The 18759-nt window shown below is 41.0% G+C and overlaps 1 protein-coding gene across 1 annotated transcript in view; it reads right to left on the bottom strand.

The window, feature by feature from the left end:
• Positions 1-969: 969 nt before the first annotated feature.
• LOC115221823 (serine-rich adhesin for platelets-like) overlaps positions 970-18759 on the bottom strand; it is a 46517-nt gene continuing 28727 nt past the window's right edge. The window contains exon 2 of the mRNA XM_029792055.2: positions 970-7804. Within this exon, the coding sequence (XP_029647915.1) occupies positions 1494-7232 (5739 nt within the window). The 5' untranslated portion in view covers positions 7233-7804 and the 3' untranslated portion in view covers positions 970-1493. The remainder of the gene's footprint in view (positions 7805-18759) is intronic.

Below are 18759 nucleotides of genomic sequence, written 5' to 3' on the forward strand. Positions count from 1 at the left end.
GTCTTCACATATACGTAAAGTACAAGTACAATTTCAAAACTCAGCGGGTCACCACTTGAAGACCTCATGTAGTGAATCAAGAGAGGAAACACTGTAGTTGCTTTTCTGTTGCCTTCTGCGGGGCTCAAGGGAGGATTTGAGCTCAGTATTGCATGAATGAAAAACCCTCATTCTTTATATATAGAGTGCTCGTGCTGCATAGAGCAGTGAACTGCAACTCTCCCAATGGTACCTTAGATACAGCCAGACAGACTGAGCCATAAAGAATTCAGTGCTTGAGCTCAGTATTGCATGAATGAAAAACCCTCATTCTTTATAGAGTGCTCGTGATGCATAGAGCAGTGAACTGCAACTTCCTGATGGTACCTTAGATACAGCCAGACAGACTGAGCCATAAAGAATTCAGTGCTTGAGCTCAGTATTGCATGAATGAAACCCTCATTCTTTATAGAGTGCTTGTGCTGCACGGAGCAGTGAACTGCAACTCTCCCGATGGTACCTTAGATACAGCCAGACAGACTGAGCCATAAAGAATTCAGTGCTTGAGCTCAGTATTGCATGAATGAAAAACCCTCATTCTTTATATATAGAGTGCTCGTGCTGCACAGAGCAGTGAACTGCAACTTCCCGATGGTACCTTAGATACAGCTAGGCAGACTGAGCCATAAAGGATTCAGTGCTTGTATAAGGGACTCAGTGCACCACCACTGGTGATTTAATTGTCGACCTTGCGCACTCAACGAACTCGGCTAGCTGTGCTTTCTTGACTGTGTGTACAAAAACACACACGGGTAAAATTCTTGGAAAAATTAAACTATTTTTGATCAAGTTTTCAAAGCACTTTTGCATTCAAAAATTATTTGAATTAAAAACTTATAACAAGAACATGTGTTGTATGTGTGTGTGTGTGTGCATGTAAGAGCATGTATGTGTTTGTGCATGTATGAGCATGTGTGCAGGCATATTTGGGTGGAATGGGGGGAGGGAAGATCAAAAGACAAACACAATTTTATGTTTTGACTTTATTTTTTTTTTTTTTTATGCCATCACTTCATCTTCATTATCTTACAAAGGACTGACTTTAAGTATTATACTTTCTGCAAAAACTGTCTCTTTCACGCACGCACACATACTTTCTCACTCTCCTTCTCTCTCTCATTCTTGCTCTTCTTCTCACCTTCCGTCCCTCTCTTTGCTTCTTTTCCGTCTTTCCATCAATACTTATAGACAGGTTGGCTCCTGAGGGAAGCTACCTGGAACTCAGACACTTTCTATTTTGGCAAATGGCTTCCTTTGAAGATCAAGCATCAAAGAGGAAAAAAAAAAAAAAAAAATTCAAAAAAAAAAAAAAATCCAAATGGGGGGGAAAGGGAAGGAAAAGTAAACATTATTTTTTTTCCTTTATTATAAATAGCAATAGTTTTTGTTTCTTTGTTTATTTTTTTTCTTTTATTTTAAATTTTCTCTTTTTTGTAATTGTTCAGAAGGTCAGGTCATGATTCTCGGAGAATTTGGAGACCAACTCTTACGTATTCCACATATTGAAAAATACTGCTTTGCAATGAGATGTATTTACATCTAGTGTGCAGGAGATCAATAAAGTCTTTGCAATTTTCTTTCTGAATTTCAGCCTGTTCCCAGTAATTGTGAGTCTTCACAATATAATCTAATATTTCTATGTAGTTCTGTGTGATGGAATGAATTCTTTTAGGAATAGTAACAGTCTGTGACGAGGAGGGCAGAGCCGAGCCCGTAAGGCCCGTAGAGTTTGGGTTGGAGGAAGAAGAGGATGAAGTAGAATTGTTAGAGATGTGGGAGGAGGAGGAGTGTGATGTCGCTGAGACAGCGTTTGACGATGAAGCTGAAGGCGTTAGTCTTGCATCCGAGGCGTTACTTCCCTGTGAACGTATTGAGTCAATGCTGCCTGATGGTGAAGGGGTCGATCGTGATGAAGGCGTGGAAGTGTTCCAGTTGGGCCGATGCGGGGATGGGGTGTGAGATGGCAAGGAAGTGCTGCTGGTCTGCTTGTTGTATTCGTCGATGGCCTGCTTGAGGTTGTCGGCGACCTTTTTCTTCATGTCGTAGAGCTTTTTGCAGACGCGGGACATCAACAGCAAGCGCAACAGCGAGATTTTCTGTTCGTGAGGGTACTGGTGGTAGTGTCCGATTTGATTGAGGAAATCGAAAATCTCACCAAACATGCGGAAACATCGCTGCTCTTGGTCTTTCTCTAACGCTATACCGCACTGTACGTAGGACACCACGGCGTTCATGTACAAGAAAGATTTCTCAAAGATGTCGGTTAATTTGTTTCCTTCGTGTTTCATACGTTTGGCTTCTTGGAAAAAGTGGTCAGCAGCCTTGTCCTTCCCTTTATGGCTGCTGCTGCCACCTTCACTGCCGCCGTGGTGGTTAGAACCACTGCTCTTGTATAACGGCCGGTTACGTAGGCTATTTGAACTGTTGCTGTGGCTAGGGGTGACTGGGATTGTACTAATAGCAGAAGTCGAGGGCTGGTGGTGGTCAGATGTGTTGCTCGACGTCGACCCCTTCGGAGACAACAAGGTAGAAGAGGAGTTAGACTGCCTCGACGGAGACGGTGTCGCAACCGATTTCCCAGTGTCTTTGGAATTATCCGATGAGCTTTTTGATGTCAAATTTGCCTGGGTCGCTGTCTTGAGTTTTTTGCTGCTGGACGAGTTTGTTAAAGCATTGACGGTCTGATTATTACCATTGCTGTTGTTATGCTTCTTAACATTATCGTTATCGACACGGTCGTTGTGATCACTGTCATCACGCTCACTATCACTGTCGCTGTCATCACCATTGTCGTCGATATCGTCATCACCGTTGTTGTTGATGTTGCTGTTGTTGTTATTGCTATTACTACTACTAGTACTACAACCACTGCTATTACATTCAGATGGAGACACAGGTTGCATAACACTGTCCTTCTCTTTGTCATGGCATGGTTGTTTGGTATCGTCTATGGAAGAAGAAATCTGTTTGTCTTTATCGGAAACTCTGGTTTTGCTGGTAGCAGTTGAAGACTCAGTCGAAGGAGAGCTGTGGTTATGGTCGCTGTTGACCAAAGACAAACTTTTCACAGATTCATTCTTGGGAATAGTTGGCAACAGGTTGTCTTCGTTCTTTGAAATTTGTCCCTCGGTTTTGATCATTTTCGGACTGGGTCGACTGATGTCGTAGCTCTCGGAGTCGAGAGTTCTCTTTGGGATCCGGAATTTGAAATCAGATTTTTCTGTTTTGCAAGGTGTACTCTCAGTCAGCACAGGTGTCGTTGTAGTCTGCGTCATGACAAAACTTTCGGAGTTCGCATTGGGTTCACTTGCTTTAACTGAAGGAGAAACATTACCGTTCTGCATTTCAGGCTTGACTGCAGCTTCCTCGACGCTGTTTTCTGTTTTAACTTCTTGTAATAACGGCAGGTCTTTTAAGTATTTTGCAGGGATGAAATGCAGAAGATCTGTATTGATTTTGATGGTCAAAGTGCGTTTCTGGCAACAATTAGATTCAGTATTATTTGGTGTTCTTGGACTTTTGTCTCGCTTTATCCAGGGTTGCTTGTTTTCAGACTGTTTCTCAACAGACTCTTGGGACTGTATTTTACTTGACCACGTGTTCGGGACTGTTTCAGATTTGATGGTATCCAAGTGCTCGGCGGGCTGGGACGGTTCATTTGTGAGTTTGCGGCGTTTAACATTTGGAATGGAGGACAGCAAATTGGTATTAATACAAATGGGAAGTGAAATTTTACGCTTCAGTTTTCTATGAACTAATAATGTAGGTGATGCAGACATCGGGGAAGATACAGGAGACGGAAACTCTTGGATGTCTTTGCCGGGAGGCCACGTCGAGAGATTTGTCACAGATTTAGTGTTGGCCTGCAAACTGTTTTCCTTTGATGAGATGTCCTCAGTAAATGATGGGGCACTGGGAACATCTTGTTTGTGGCAGCTACTAGGTGGTTCTTCGTTATCACTTGGTATTAATGATGTTTTCTCCTCTGCAGATGACTTTTCACTGTTGCTGTCATCATCGGATTCACAATGACTGTTCGCTTCAGTGATTGGACTGCTGTTCTCATTGCAGCTGCTGCTACCACTACTGCTACTACTACTACCGCTACTACTACTGCTGCTGCTGCTATTATTTCTGCTTCTTTGGCTTGCACTGACATTACTTCCAGTATGGCTAGAGACGGATACAATTTCCTCGGCTTCCTTGGGGACATGATTCGCTTTGTTGCCACTGTTTGGCAACGAAAAGAATGCTCGGAGACACCAGCGCGGTGTTTTTTGAACACTTGCAGAATCGCACTGTTCCACATCATTGACCGCGTCCACTGAGTCGAGCTGCTTTGAATGATCATCTTTATCTTCGTCTTCTTCCTCTTCATCGTTATCGTCATCGTCATCCGATGCACTAGATGCTTTTTCCGAGACGTTTGACTCATCGTCAGAGGTGTCCGAGTCACTAGTTGAACTTGAAGAGACCACATCCGGTTTCTGATGCTTGACCGCTGGGCCTATTCTATCCAGCTCGTTGCTTTCTTCAACATCACTTTGATCATCATCTTCGTCATCATCTCCATCCTCCTCCTCTTCGTCGTCAGCATCATTATCATTTTTCTTAGCAAACTGGCCCGATCCTTTCCTAGCTGGTGTTGAGTAAACTAACGGTGTGTTATTACAGACAGTATTAGATTCTGTCACTGCTGAGTTGTTGACAGTCAATGTACTGGACTTTGTTTTACCTACAACTCCATCGCTCTCAGAATCACTTTCACTTGTCGGATGTTCACTGAAAATATCAAAGCCTACTGACTCCTTTCTGGTTTCCACTGCACCGATATCCATGGAATGATGTAGGCGTGAGATAGGACTGGACGGTGATGACTTTGAGGGAGTAAACACGGGGGGGAATTCTTTGGTAGACTCGAGTGCTTCACTGTCTGAATCACTCATCTGAAGATCTTGGGAAAGATCTTCTTGACTCTGTAAGGAACATTTCACAGCATTTAAGGGGAAGACAGGCATAGCTGTTGGAGAAGTTGATTCAAGTGGACTTGTCTTTAATGGTTGGTTCTCGCCTACAGAATCTGTGTTTTGATGGTTTTTAATTTCTGCAGCAGCCAGGGTCATGTGTTTAGATTCTTTGAGGATGCTGGCATCTGCTTGGTTATTGGTGTTCTCATCAGATGAACAACTGTGGACTGGTTTATCATTAGGGGGTTGTGTTGCATCCTCTTCATTATCAAAGGAATCACTGTCACTGTCAGAGAGCCCAAAAGTCTTTTGGGAAGGTGAATGGGAATTCTTGAAAGACCGAGCGAATGGATTTTCTGACATTTTCTCCGGTGTAGAAATGGCCGTTACTGGAGACTCGGGACAGGTCATCTCAGCTAAGATTTTATCCAGGTCATTTTTCTCTTCTTTGAGATCAGACAGCACTGGCGATGCGTTTAAATTCTGCTTTTGGTAACGGTGGTGAGTTAAAGATGGTGAAATAGCTTTTAACTTTGTTTGATGTACAGGTGTTGAAGGTTTCTGATGTTTTAATTCGGACAGCAGATGTTTCTGGCTTTGCCCCATCGGTGAAAGGAAGCGGCTCTCCTCAAACAGGTTTTCTTTCACACTCGGTGTTTTTATACCCGTTATTTTCTCTGGCTGACACATTTCTTTCATAATTTTCTCAATCTGTAGGGGCGGGTTATCTGATTCGCTGTCATCAAGATCACTGGAGACTTTTGCTGGATTTGAGCCGATAATTTTGACCTTTAGAGAGTTTGATAAGCCTTTGTTCAGATGTGTCGGCATGAATGGTTTGCTTGAAACGGTATTCGTTGCAATGTATGCAGGTGACAATGATGATGGCAACGAGGTGTGGTGGTTCTCTCGAGAACCATCCATATTGAGAGAAGGAGGGGGCGGTGTGGAAGCAATAGCAGAAGGTGCTGCTGGTCCCTTTGATGGCTGTTGTAGTTGAAGGTGAGGCTGTTGTTGTTGAGACTGTAATAATGGGGGACCCTGTTGTTGAGACTGTACACTGGGTGTTAGAGAGGGCATAGGGGATCTTGACTTGGTTTTGGTCAAATGATGTGAAATTCCTTTCTCAGCAGAATATGACTTCTCCCTACCACTGTTATTGGAGAGGCTTTTCTCACTGGTATCAACATTACTAGAAAGTTCTTTGCTTTCATTGTGTGTCTTATCACTATACTGTTTGTGGTCAGCATGGGCCTTGTCAGCACTACTATGAAACTTGTCCACTTGCAAAGATTTCTCACCCCCAGAATGGTACTTGTCACGATAATATTTCTCACTATTACTGCCATGTGATGAGCTTTTGTCACTTAAAGAAGATAGGGGCCGATTGGGTTTCAAGTGTGCATTGCCAGAGTTGGTAGTTACATTAGGATAAGGGGGGTGCTTACTGAGTTGTGTGGATGATGACGAGGAGGACGAAGAGTATACTTTGTTATTGGGGTTGGTGAAAGAATTTTGTGAAGAATATGAGTGTTTTTTAGGATGGAAGTCCTTGTCAGGTCCATGCTTCTCGGACAACATTCTTGATGAAGTAGACAATCGAGAATTCTGAGAGGTCCGGCTTCGATAGTTGTTGTCTATCGAGTTTTGTCCGTGACCACCGTCTTTCGACATTGAATGAGAGTTCTGAGAATTACGACTATAAGCACCGTCTGGAGGTGTTTCAAGGAGTCCTTGTCTAGAACCATCCTGGTGCCCATGGCCATGGCCAAGGTAGGAAGCAGAACTATTACCACTGCCATTGTTGCTTCCGCTGCAACGCCCGTGACTAGATGCATCTTGACCCCGAGGGGTATCATCTTTCCCTATCATCCCCTTGGAACTAGCCTGAGGACGCATTTTGTAGCCATTACATCGCAATTTCGAAGTTTTGGCTTGGTGGTTGGTGTCTCTTGCAGAGCGGGTCTGTTTGTCAATGCCGATCATGTGACCTGGTTGCTTGGACATTTCTTCGACGACCTCGTCGTAGTTTCCAAGTACTTTGCTGATAGTCTGGTGCATAACAGAATGGTTTTTAGGGTTGGAAGAAACACGTACAGGCTCGCTGAACAGCATTGTGTTGGTTTTAGGGGTCGGTGCGGTTCGTGATTGGATCGCCTGCATGACTTGGGCCTCCCTGGCTTTCTTAGCTTCTTCTTTCATTAATTCTTTATTATAACTGATCATGGTTCAGCTGATGGTGATAACTACGGCGTACCAATATTACGGTAGTTTCCAGAATGAACAAAACAATTCAGTGACTGATGTGTATGGATTTTGCTTATGTTATTCTTTTCTGTTTTCAAGAGTGTGCATAGATATGAATAACAATTTTTTGTATATGTGGTTACAGGATTGAAAACTCGATCTGAGAATAGGTCATTGTATTGTGAACATGTGTGTGCATGCATGCATGTATGTATATGTGTGTGTGTGGTGGGGAGGGGAATGTTCGTTAAACAATGGAAAAAATAATCAGATAAAAAAACTTGGTGACTGGTCGTGTGTTCCACAAAACATTGTGAAAGGACCCAGAATCCGGCACTGGTGATGCTACTATCACCCAAATGACTTACATGGTGAAAGGCTTTTTTTTCGGATTACAGTTCAGAGAAGTCCATAAACATTTGTAAAATTCCAGATTCCATTGAATGGGAAAAGGAGCTTCTTGAAGGAAACATAATCCAGAATATGGTGACAGAAGCAATTGCAGATGTTTCACTGATATCCGATATCAGCAGATCTTTTCTATTTGAAATCTGCAAAAGAGGAAAAATAAAAAATAAAATAAGATGTAGGGAAAACAAATTAAGGATCAAATAAAATATTTTGAAGAATCAACAAACAAATTGTTTAACCCTTTAGCATTTAAACCGGCCATATCCGGCCAAAAGTATTCTGCCCGTTTTATGTTCAAACTGACCAGATCTGGTCTCTCACACCAACCCTACAATATCATTCTAGAAATTAACAGCTACCTCATTAAAATCTCATAGCTATAAGATAATGCATGATTAGTTCAAAACAATGTGGATAAAAAAAGCATTAATTTTGGCAGAATAATGCGAACACTAAAGGGTTAAAGAAAACATCAATAGTATTTGTCAAAAGAGAATCTCTCTATATATAAACGGCAAAATGTCTGTGTGCGTGTCCTTTATACAAATCCACAATTTTTCAGTTAGAGGGCTCGCACTTTCTATGGTTGTTCAAAACCGTTCAAGGGTGGTCGTGCACATCTTTACTTTTCCCCAGTCACCCCACAAAGCCATTACAAAAAAATCAATAGAAGTGACTTTTTTGTGAATTTTCTATTCAAAACCCAATCAAAATGCCCGAAACTTGATACGGCAATTGAATGCCAGCTAGCTGTATGTGATAGGTCAGAGATTTGGACAGTACTCACGTGTATGTGCGCATGCACGCAGCTGTATATGCATGCACTAGCACTATGACCCGGCGTTGTTGGGTCATAGTGCTAGTTATTATAATATATGAAAGTAATTGCTTATTTCAAGCTCTCTTTTTTCAAAGGATTTTCTGCTCTGTATAAAAGGTTGTCTGTGTGATTATCTTTAATCTTTAATCTTTTATTTAAGCCATTAGGCTACAGGCATGCTGGGGTATCCCTTGAAAAATTGTCGAATGAATTGACCCCAGTATCTTTTTGTTTTTTTAAGTCTGGTACTCATTCTATTAGCCTCTTCTGCCAAACTGGTAAGTTACGGGGATGCAAACAAACCGACACCTGTTGCCAAGCAGTAGTGTGGGACAAACATAGGTAGACAGATATATATATATATATATATATATATACATATATATATATATACTCTTTTTTACTTGTTTCAGTCATGTGAATGTGGCCATGCTGGAGCACCGCCTTTAGTCGAGCAAATCGACCCCCAGGACTTATTCTTTGTAAGCCTAGTACTTATTCTATTGGTCTCTTTTGCTGAACATAAACACACCAGCATTGGTTGCCAAGCAATGTTGGGGGGGGGGGGACAAACACAACACACACACACACACACATATATATATATATATATATATATATATATACAATTGGCTTCTTTCAGTTTGCGTCTACCAAATCCACTCACAAGGCATTGGTCGGCCTGGGGCTATAGCAGAAGACACTTGCCCAAGATGCCACGCAGTGGGACTGAACCCAGAACCATGTGGTTCGTAAGCAAGCTACTTACCACACAGCCATTCCTACGCCTATATATATATATATATACATATATAAAATCAAAAGACGCAACAAGGATATCCAAGGGAGGTTTGGCTGATATTTTTAACAGGCTGAATAGTGGACCCCTATGTATTGTCACCAGCACTTTACTGTTGTCCAAGTAGACAATACATAGAAGCTAAACTGTGCTGAAGCTGGAGAGAAAGAGGATTCTACACTTTGAATGCTTTCTGTCAACCACGATGTGACTAATGAGAGACACACCCTATGCACTGCTATTAATTAAAAAATATATATTGAGAATTTAGAAAGATTTAGTAAAACAACTCTTTTCATTTCATAAGTGGAGGTTTTGAACATAACAAAAGGCCCTTACATAAAATTACTATGACCGAAGGTTTAATTTTAAAATGAACACTTTAATACAAGAGGATGTGTTTCACAGAATCAGAGGTCAGCTGGGAACAAAAGGGCTAACTTATAACATGACCCAGTTTTTTTATCCTTCAAAGGTCAACAACAAAAGCATAGGACATGTAGTTTAATTCAGCATATGTGTTCTTAGAAGCATGTGGATTTATGCTAAGGTATGTAACTGTTTTGAGTTCAAATCACATGGGACAAAGTCTGGGATGGCTTCAATCAACTATTTATTACTGCCTTTCCAAGTTAAAAGAAATCACACATGTGCAACTGGGTATGTATGAACACACTCAATTGTGAATTTACGTACCTATTTCTTTATTACCCACAAGGGGCTAAACACAGAGTGGACAAACAAGGACGGACAAACAGATTAAGTCGATAATATCGATCCTAGTGCGTAACTGGTACTTATTTAATCGACCCCAAAAGGATGAAAGGCAAAGTCGACCTCGACGGAATTTGAACTCAGACGAAATGCCTATTTCTTTACTACCCACAAGGGGCTAAACATAGAGAGGACAAACAGATTAAGTCGATAATATCAACTCCAGTGCGTAACTGGTACTTATTTAATCGACCCCGAAAGGATGAAAGGCAAAATCGACCTCGACGGAATTTGAACTCAGACGAAATGCCTATTTCTTTACTACCCACAAGGGGCTAAACACAGAGAGGACAAACAGATTAAGTCGATAATATCAACTCCAGTGCGTAACTGGTACTTATTTAATCGACCCCAAAAGGATGAAAGGCAAAGTCGACCTCGACGGAATTTGAACTCAGACGAAATGCCTATTTCTTTACTACCCACAAGGGGCTAAACACAGAGAGGACAAACAGATTAAGTCGATAATATTGACTCCAGTGCGTAACTGGTACTTATTTAATCGACCCCAAAAGGATGAAAGGCAAAGTCGACCTCGACGGAATTTGAACTCAGACGAAATGCCTATTTCTTTACTACCCACAAGGGGCTAAACACAGAGAGGACAAACAGATTAAGTCGATAATATCGACTCCAGTGCGTAACTGGTACTTATTTAATCGACCCCGAAAGGATGAAAGGCAAAGTTGACCTCAGAACATACTGGCAGACGAAATACTGCTAAGCATTTCGCCCGGCGTGCTAACGTTTCTGCCAGCTCGCTGCCTTATTGTGAATTTATGTACCATCATCATCACCATCGTTTCACATCCGTTTTCCATGCTGGCATGGAACGACTTGCACAAATGATTTGTTTATAACAATCAGGTGTATGGACTGGTTCATTAATTCCCTCCCCCCATCAAATCGACATTAACTGAACAGGTGCACAAGTGTGTTGCTACATGTCAGGTGTTGAAATGATTACAGTGCAACATGAACTGAAGTGATTTGCTCAAGAACACAACACAACAAACTCACTTGGTCCAGGAATTGAACTCAAGATCAAGTGATTGTGAGTACAACACCCTAACCACCAGGCCACGCATGCATATAATATATTGGTATTTATCAATCGCAAAGGGATTTGAAGATGGATTTTAGAAAGCACAATGAAATTAAACACAGTCAAATAGTTAAGTCTAGTGCTTTACCATTACTGCCAACTAACCGTCCATCACTTGTGTAGTAATGTGTTAATTGTAAAGGAAGGAAATTACCCTAAAATATAGTCTTGTTGGTGAAGAAAAAAAAGAAAAAAAGTCCCATATATCTGTTAAAGATGGTTGGAAGAAAGTGGCAGGGGGGAGAGGTGGGTTCCTATAAAAGGTTTGTTAAATGAATGTTATTGAATAGGGTGAGAGCAATTGTGTTGAAGGGAAGAAAATCAATGAAATCTTCAATGCACATATAATGGTTAACCAAATGGAAAGGCCTTTTTTTTTTTTTTACACGCCACCCCGCTCCCGCCATTCACCTCCGATTTTCTATGATTGTTACTACTTTTCTTTTGTCTTCTTCTTCTTCCCCCACCCCCTCAATTACTGATAAGTAAAAGCAAACACAAAAATACAAATACTCTGTTGTACGCATTCTCTATCTTACACACGTGTACTTTTACACGATAAAGTACACACACACACAAAAGACATTCACACATTTGTAAATGGCAGGCTTACACAAACTTACACACCCAACAGCCAATACCTATCCATATACAAGGAATCAGATATTCACACATATCTGACATCATGGAGACTAGCAAGTTTGTACCTAAATCTCATCAACCATATATATATTTTTTTCGTTTCTATCCAGTCACTTGCAGAATTTATCTCTCCCCATCACCGTAGACTTTTTAGTAAGTGCTCGTCTTTTAAACAAGAATTCCCTGAACCGATTTCTCCTTTGACAAAACCTGCACAATGCAAATATCCCATTCTAACTCAAACAGCATGAAGACATGAAGACGAGCACATGGATGAGACTTTCCAAAGAATATATACCTATTTCTTTATTACCCACAAGGGGCTAAACACAGAGGGGACAAACAAGGACAGACAAACGGATTAAGTCAATTACATCGTCCCCAGTGCATAACTGGTACTTAATTTATCAACCCCGAAAGGATGAAAGGCAAAGTCGACCTCAGCGAAATTTGAACTCAGAACGTAACGGCCGACGAAATACCTATTTCTTTACTACCCACAAGGGACTAAACACAGAGGGGACAAACAAGGACAGACAAACGGATTAAGTCGATTACATCGCCCTCAGTGCATAACTGGTACTTAATTTATTGACCCCGAAAGGATGAAAGGCAAAGTCGACCTCGGCGGAATTTGAACTCAGAACGTAACGGCAGACGAAATACTGCTAAGCATTTCGCCCGGCGTGCTAACGTTTCTGCCAGCTCGCCGTCCTTATCCACCTTAACCACAGAACCTTCTTCCCTCTGACCCCTACCACGACAGGTACTACCAGCCCAGGGCAGACTGGGCCTGGGTGCAGTGGCAACTAAGAGTCAACTCCATACTACAGAAGCCTGAAGATAGAGCCTCACCGCCAAATGCAGTTTAATTAATATCTTTGCTAACTGGGATAATTCTAGCTGGTGGGCTTTTGGCCCTATGCCTGTTGGATCAACATCGTCTAGGTTAAATAAAAAAATAACACCACCCTATCTATCTACTATACTCCTAACCACCTCAAATAGATTCTTCTTTCACCAACGTAGGCCACGGCTATATTTTCAGACAAGGTTATATGATAATAACGATAATCAACCCCAAGACTTATTGTTTGTAAGCCCAGTACCTATTCTATTGGTCGCTTTTGCCAAACTGCTAAGTTACGGGGATGTAGACACACCAACATAGGTTGTCAAGCAATGGTGTGTTTGTGTGGGGGCGACAAACACAGACACATATATATATACAATGGGCTTCTTTCAGTTTTTGGCCCTATGTTGGATCAACATTGACTAGGTTAAATAAAAAATAACACCACCCTATCTATCTATTATACTCCTAACCACCTCAAATAGATTCTTCTTTCACCAATGTAGGCCACGGCTATATTTTCAGACAAGGTTATATGATAATAGCGATAATGGTTTTACAATGAATACTTCTGAAATTGCTAAGCTCTAAGAACAAAAAAAAGGACTACAGCATTCTATTCGTTTTAACCAAGCAACAACATCCAACACAGTAGAGTCATTTACTCTTTACTCTCTTTTATTCTTTGACTGTGGCCATGCTGGAGCACCGCCTTTAATTGAGCAACTCGACCCCGGGACTTATTCTTTTGTAAGCCCAGTACTTATTCTATCGGTCTCTTTTGCCGAACCGCTAAGTAACGGGGACATAAACACACCAGCATCGGTTGTCAAGCAATGCTAGGGGGACAAACACAGACACACAAATGCATATATATATATATATATATATATATATATATATATATATATATACGATGGGCTTCTTTCAGTTTCCGTCCACCAAATCCACTCACAAGGCTTTGGTCGGCCTGAGGCTATAGTAGAAGACACTTGCCCAAGGTGCCACGCAGTGGGACTGTACCCGGAACAATGTGGTTGGTAAACAAGCTACTTACCACACAGCCACTTCTGCACCCATTTACTAAAGTTTTCCGTAAAAAACATTTTCTAAATAGTAACTCAAGAATTAAAACGCCAACATTTACAAACCAGAAACAGTATTCATTACTAAGTTACACTAATTTGGGACCTAATTTTTATATTTTAGTTTATTTACCATAACCGTTCAAATATTGAACAAGACTGGAGCCACTTTCCAGCCAAGAACTTTTGACGACTGAAATATGGTAAGCTGAATATTGTAAACAAGGTAGATTATTTAATTGGAAACACTGCTCGTTATGGTAGTTGTAGACTAACCTGACCTAGTTTGTTAATGTTACTAACAGCATACAAGTGTTGATGGAAAAAAAAACCCAACAAAAAAAAAAAAAAAAAAAAGAAAGAAACAAGCATGAGGCAAAGGACTAGAATCAGTAAGGCACATTGATTACTTAAATGCAAGTCCAGCTGAATATTGGAAACAAAAGAAAACTTCAATATTGATCTCTTAAAAATAAATAGCGTACGTTAAAAGGAAAGAAACACTCTTTTTTTATAAATAATGCACAAGTGAGGGTATTAATAGAAGATTCGATATACTTAAGTGGACCGAAATGGAAATGGATATAAATTTGGGGTGCATTGATGGCAACGGTAATAGGGCTGTGATTGTAAGAGGAAAGGAGGGGTGGGTAAGACAAAAAAAAAAAAAACAAAAAAAAAAAGCAGACTATTTTTCTCAATTGTCTGGCACCTGTGTCGGTGGCACATAAGAAAACACCATATCCGGGCGTGGCCGTCTGCCAGCCTCGTCTGGCACCTGTGTCGGTGGCACATAAAAAGCACCATCCGAGCGTGGACGTCTGCCAGCCTCGTCTGGCACCTGTGTCGGTGGCACATAGAAAACACCATCCGAGCGTGGCCATCTGCCAGCCTCGACTGGCACCTGTGTCGGTGGCACATAAAATCACCCACTACACTCTCGGAGTGGTTGGCGTTAGGAAGGGCATCCAGCTGTAGAAACTCTGCCAGATCTGACTGGCCTGGTGCAGCCTTCGGGCTTGCCAGACCCCAGTTGAACCGTCCAACCCATGCTAGCATGGAAAGCAGACGTTAAACGATGATGATGTTAATGATTATTTTATTCATAGTTTTGAATAACCATGTGTTATCTTGTAGCTTTGAGATTTCGATGACTGATCATTTATTAATCAGAATGACATTGCACGGTAGGTGTGGGAGACAAGATCTGGCAAGTTTGGACACAAACACAGATGGAACATTAGGCCAGGACGTGGCCAGTTTAAATGTTAAAGGGTTATTAAACTTCAGCCAAATATCTACAGTCCAATGTGTTCTGTTCGATAGCACGACACACACACAGAAAACAGCCCTGATCCAGAGCATGGGAATCAATTCTTTTATTCTTCCATTTGTTTCAGTCATTTGGCTATGGCCATGCTGGAGCACTGCCTTTCGTCGAACAAATCAACCCCAAGACTTATTCTTTGTAAGCCCAGTACCTATTCTATCAGTCTCTTTTGCCAAACTGCTAAGTTACGGGGACATAGAAACACCAACATTAGTGGTCAAGCAATAGTGTGGGGGGACGACAACAAACAGTCACACACACACACATATATATATATATATACAATAGGCTTCTTTCAGTTCCCAGCTGCCAAATTCACCCACAAGGCTTTGGTCAGCTCAAGGCTATAGTAGAAGACACTTGACCAAAGTGCAATGCAGTGGGACTGAACCCAGAACCATGTGGTTGGTAAGCAAGCTACTTACTACACAGCCACTCCTCTGCCTCTGTGTGTGTGTGTGTGTATATATATATATATATATATGTATACACTCACATGTATGTATATATATTTTACTTGTTTCAGTCATTAGACTGTGGCCATGCTGGGGCACTGCCTTGAAGAATATTTAGCTGAATGAATCGACTCCAGTACTTACATTTCTTTAAAGCCTGGTACTTATTCTATTGGTCTCTTTTGCCAGACTGCTAAGTTACAGGGACAATCAGAGACACACATACAGTTCTCTTTCTCTGTATATATATATATATATACATACATACACACACAATGGACATCTTTCAGTTTCCGTTGACCAAATACACTCATAAAGTTTTGGTTGTCCCGAGACTATAGTAGAAGACACTTGTCCAATGTGCCACGCAGTGGGACTGAACCCAGAACTATGTGGCTGAGAAGCAAACTTCTTATCACACAGCCACACAAGACACATATGCATACCACAGTGTACACCATAATTAGTCTCAATAAGGTAGTTTTCACAAAAAAAAAAATGCTCAACAAATGTCTAAATAAATTATTAAATTGCTTGTGGTTTTGACATGAAAGAGTCAACTTTTGATATGGGACATGGAAAAATACACAGACACACAAACATATACTCATAAACATAGACAAACATAACAGTGTAGATATTTACAGATTATCTGTGGAAAATGTTTAGACTACCATAAAAAAAAATAAAAAGGAGAAAAACACATTTCATGAATTACTTCTGTTTTTTTTTTTTTTTAATTTTAGACTTTCATTTATATATATGAACAGATATACTCTTTTACTTGTTTCAGTCATTTGACTGCGGCCATGCTGGAGCACCGCCTTTAGTCGAGCAAATTGACCCTGGGACTTATTCTTTGTAAGCCCAGTACTTATTCTATCGGTCTCTTTTTGCCGAACCGCTAAGTGACGGGGACGTAAACACACCAGCATCGGTTGTCAACCAAGGCTAGGGGGACAAACACAGACACAAAAATAGACACACACACACACACATATATATATATATACGACAGGCTTCTTTCAGTTTCCGTCTACCAAATCCACTCACAAGGCATTTGTCGGCCTGGGGCTATAGCAGAAGACACTTGCCCAAGATGCCACGCAGTGGGACTGAACCTGGAGACATGTGATTGGTTAGCAAGCTACTTACCACACAGCCACTCCCGCGCCTGTTCATTAACTTAGAAATATCTTCCCCCGAAAAGTGGTTCAGTAAGAGGAGGACAAAACTGTTTTGCGTCTTTGTATTGCAGCATATATATACGCTAAAAACTGCAGCAAGAACGTAATATAAAAACAAAAAAAAGAAAGAAAAAAAAAGTTGTAAATAATGCATAATTTTTAGAAGAAAAAAAAACTAAAAAAAAAAAACAAGGTTGGTCCACGAACGCATAATAATTCTACATTTGCAAGAAATGATGAAGGAAAAAAAATAAAAAAAAAAATTCCCTCCTCAAACAATAAAAAAAAAATACGACAAACAAAACAGAAGAGAAATTGTATTCGAGACAAGAAGCGAAAGAAGAAGAAGAAAAAAAAAAATGGTTCCAAACTATTTGTAACAGATTACAACTTGAGGAATTTCTACAGTAAAGACATATTTAGTATCGGTAAAAAAAAAGTTATGTTGTTAAAAAACATGATCTAACTAGTGTTGCTATAGCATGCATACTGGCTACAGCTTGTCGTGATTGGAAGCTATTTAGAGAATTTCTTTCTGCTCTTGCAGGAGACAAAGGGGTTACACATCCTCCTGCCCTCTTGTAATCTCGAAAAAGATGGTTTTTTTAATGATAAAAATACTCTTTTTTTTTTTTTACTCTTTTACTTGTTTCAGTCATTTGACTGTGGCCATACTGGAGCAACTCGACCCCAGGACTTATTCTTTTTGTAAGCCCAATACTTATTCTATCGGTCTCTTTTTGCCGAACCGCTAAGTAACGGGGACATAAACACACCATGAGTGTAGTGGGTGCTCTTTACGTACCACCTGCACAGGTGCCAGGCGAGGCTGGCAATGGCCACGATCGGATTGGTGCATTTTACGTGCCACCGGCACGGAAGCCAGTCAAGGCGGCGCTGGCATTGGCCACGATTCAGATGGTGCTTTTTACGTGCCACCGAAGATGACAAAGAAACTCGAAGAGAGTAAGAAGTTTATGAAGAAATGTTAAAGAGCAGGATGGAATTCACTGTGGTATTTTGTCCAGAGCCGCTGCACTTTGGCTTCAAATGCCACAAGGTCAACAAAAGTACCAATTCTACTATACGGCTCAGAGACCTGGACGTTATCAAAGAAGCTTGAGAGGCGGTTGGATAGAACTTACACTCGCCTCCTTACGAGGGCTCAAAATCTCTCGTGGAAGCGTCATCCAACCAAAGTACAAATATATGGGAAACTACCACCTGTATCATCTCTTGTGAAAGGTAGAAGAGTCCAGTTTGCTGGACATTGTTGTAGAGCTGAAAACGAGGTAATTTCTACTCTTCTCCTCTGGAAGCCATCTGCTTGCAATACCAGAGGGTGCACACTCTCCTACCCTGATGTAATCTCCAGGGATACAGGCATCCAGCAACAGGACCTCCGTAATGCTATGATGGACCGTGAAGTCTGGCGTAGCATGGTAAATTCCATTGTCTCAACCACGGTCAAACAATGATGATGATGATGCATTGGATAAGATGTCCTGCGATAACTGTTTTGATGGTGGTGACCGTTCTGACACTGACACCCATCTGTAGTGTCAGCGTTACTATTTTCGATTGGAAAACATTGACTATAGAGAGCGGGGAGGCTAGTATTGACTCCTCCTGACCCATGCTAGCGTGAAAATGGGCCTTACAGTGAATGCTGTAGGTTATCACTGATAGTTTATTTTACTGACTCTGGTAAACTGAAAAGGTTAAGGTGACCTAGAGCCATAAACTAGCAAAAATGCTTGTTTCCCTCGACTTAAATTCATCTGAATAAAGTATGAGTAACTGCCTCGCTTTGTCCACCCTAAAATAAAAGACAACAATCTGAGACCTAGTGCCTATTCAAGAAATCAGGTAATGCTATAAACTGTACACACAATCTTTTCCCTTCTACTATCAGAAATAGCTTTCCTATGACATATGTTATATATGGTTGAATACAGCTTGCCTTTGTTACTGTATTACATGTGTGCGCGTATGTATATATAAAGCAGTGAGCTGGAAGAAATGTCAGCACGCCGGGCGAAATG

This window comes from Octopus sinensis, linkage group LG18, assembly GCF_006345805.1.
Source record: "Octopus sinensis linkage group LG18, ASM634580v1, whole genome shotgun sequence".
Classification (NCBI taxonomy): Eukaryota; Metazoa; Mollusca; class Cephalopoda; order Octopoda; family Octopodidae; genus Octopus; species Octopus sinensis.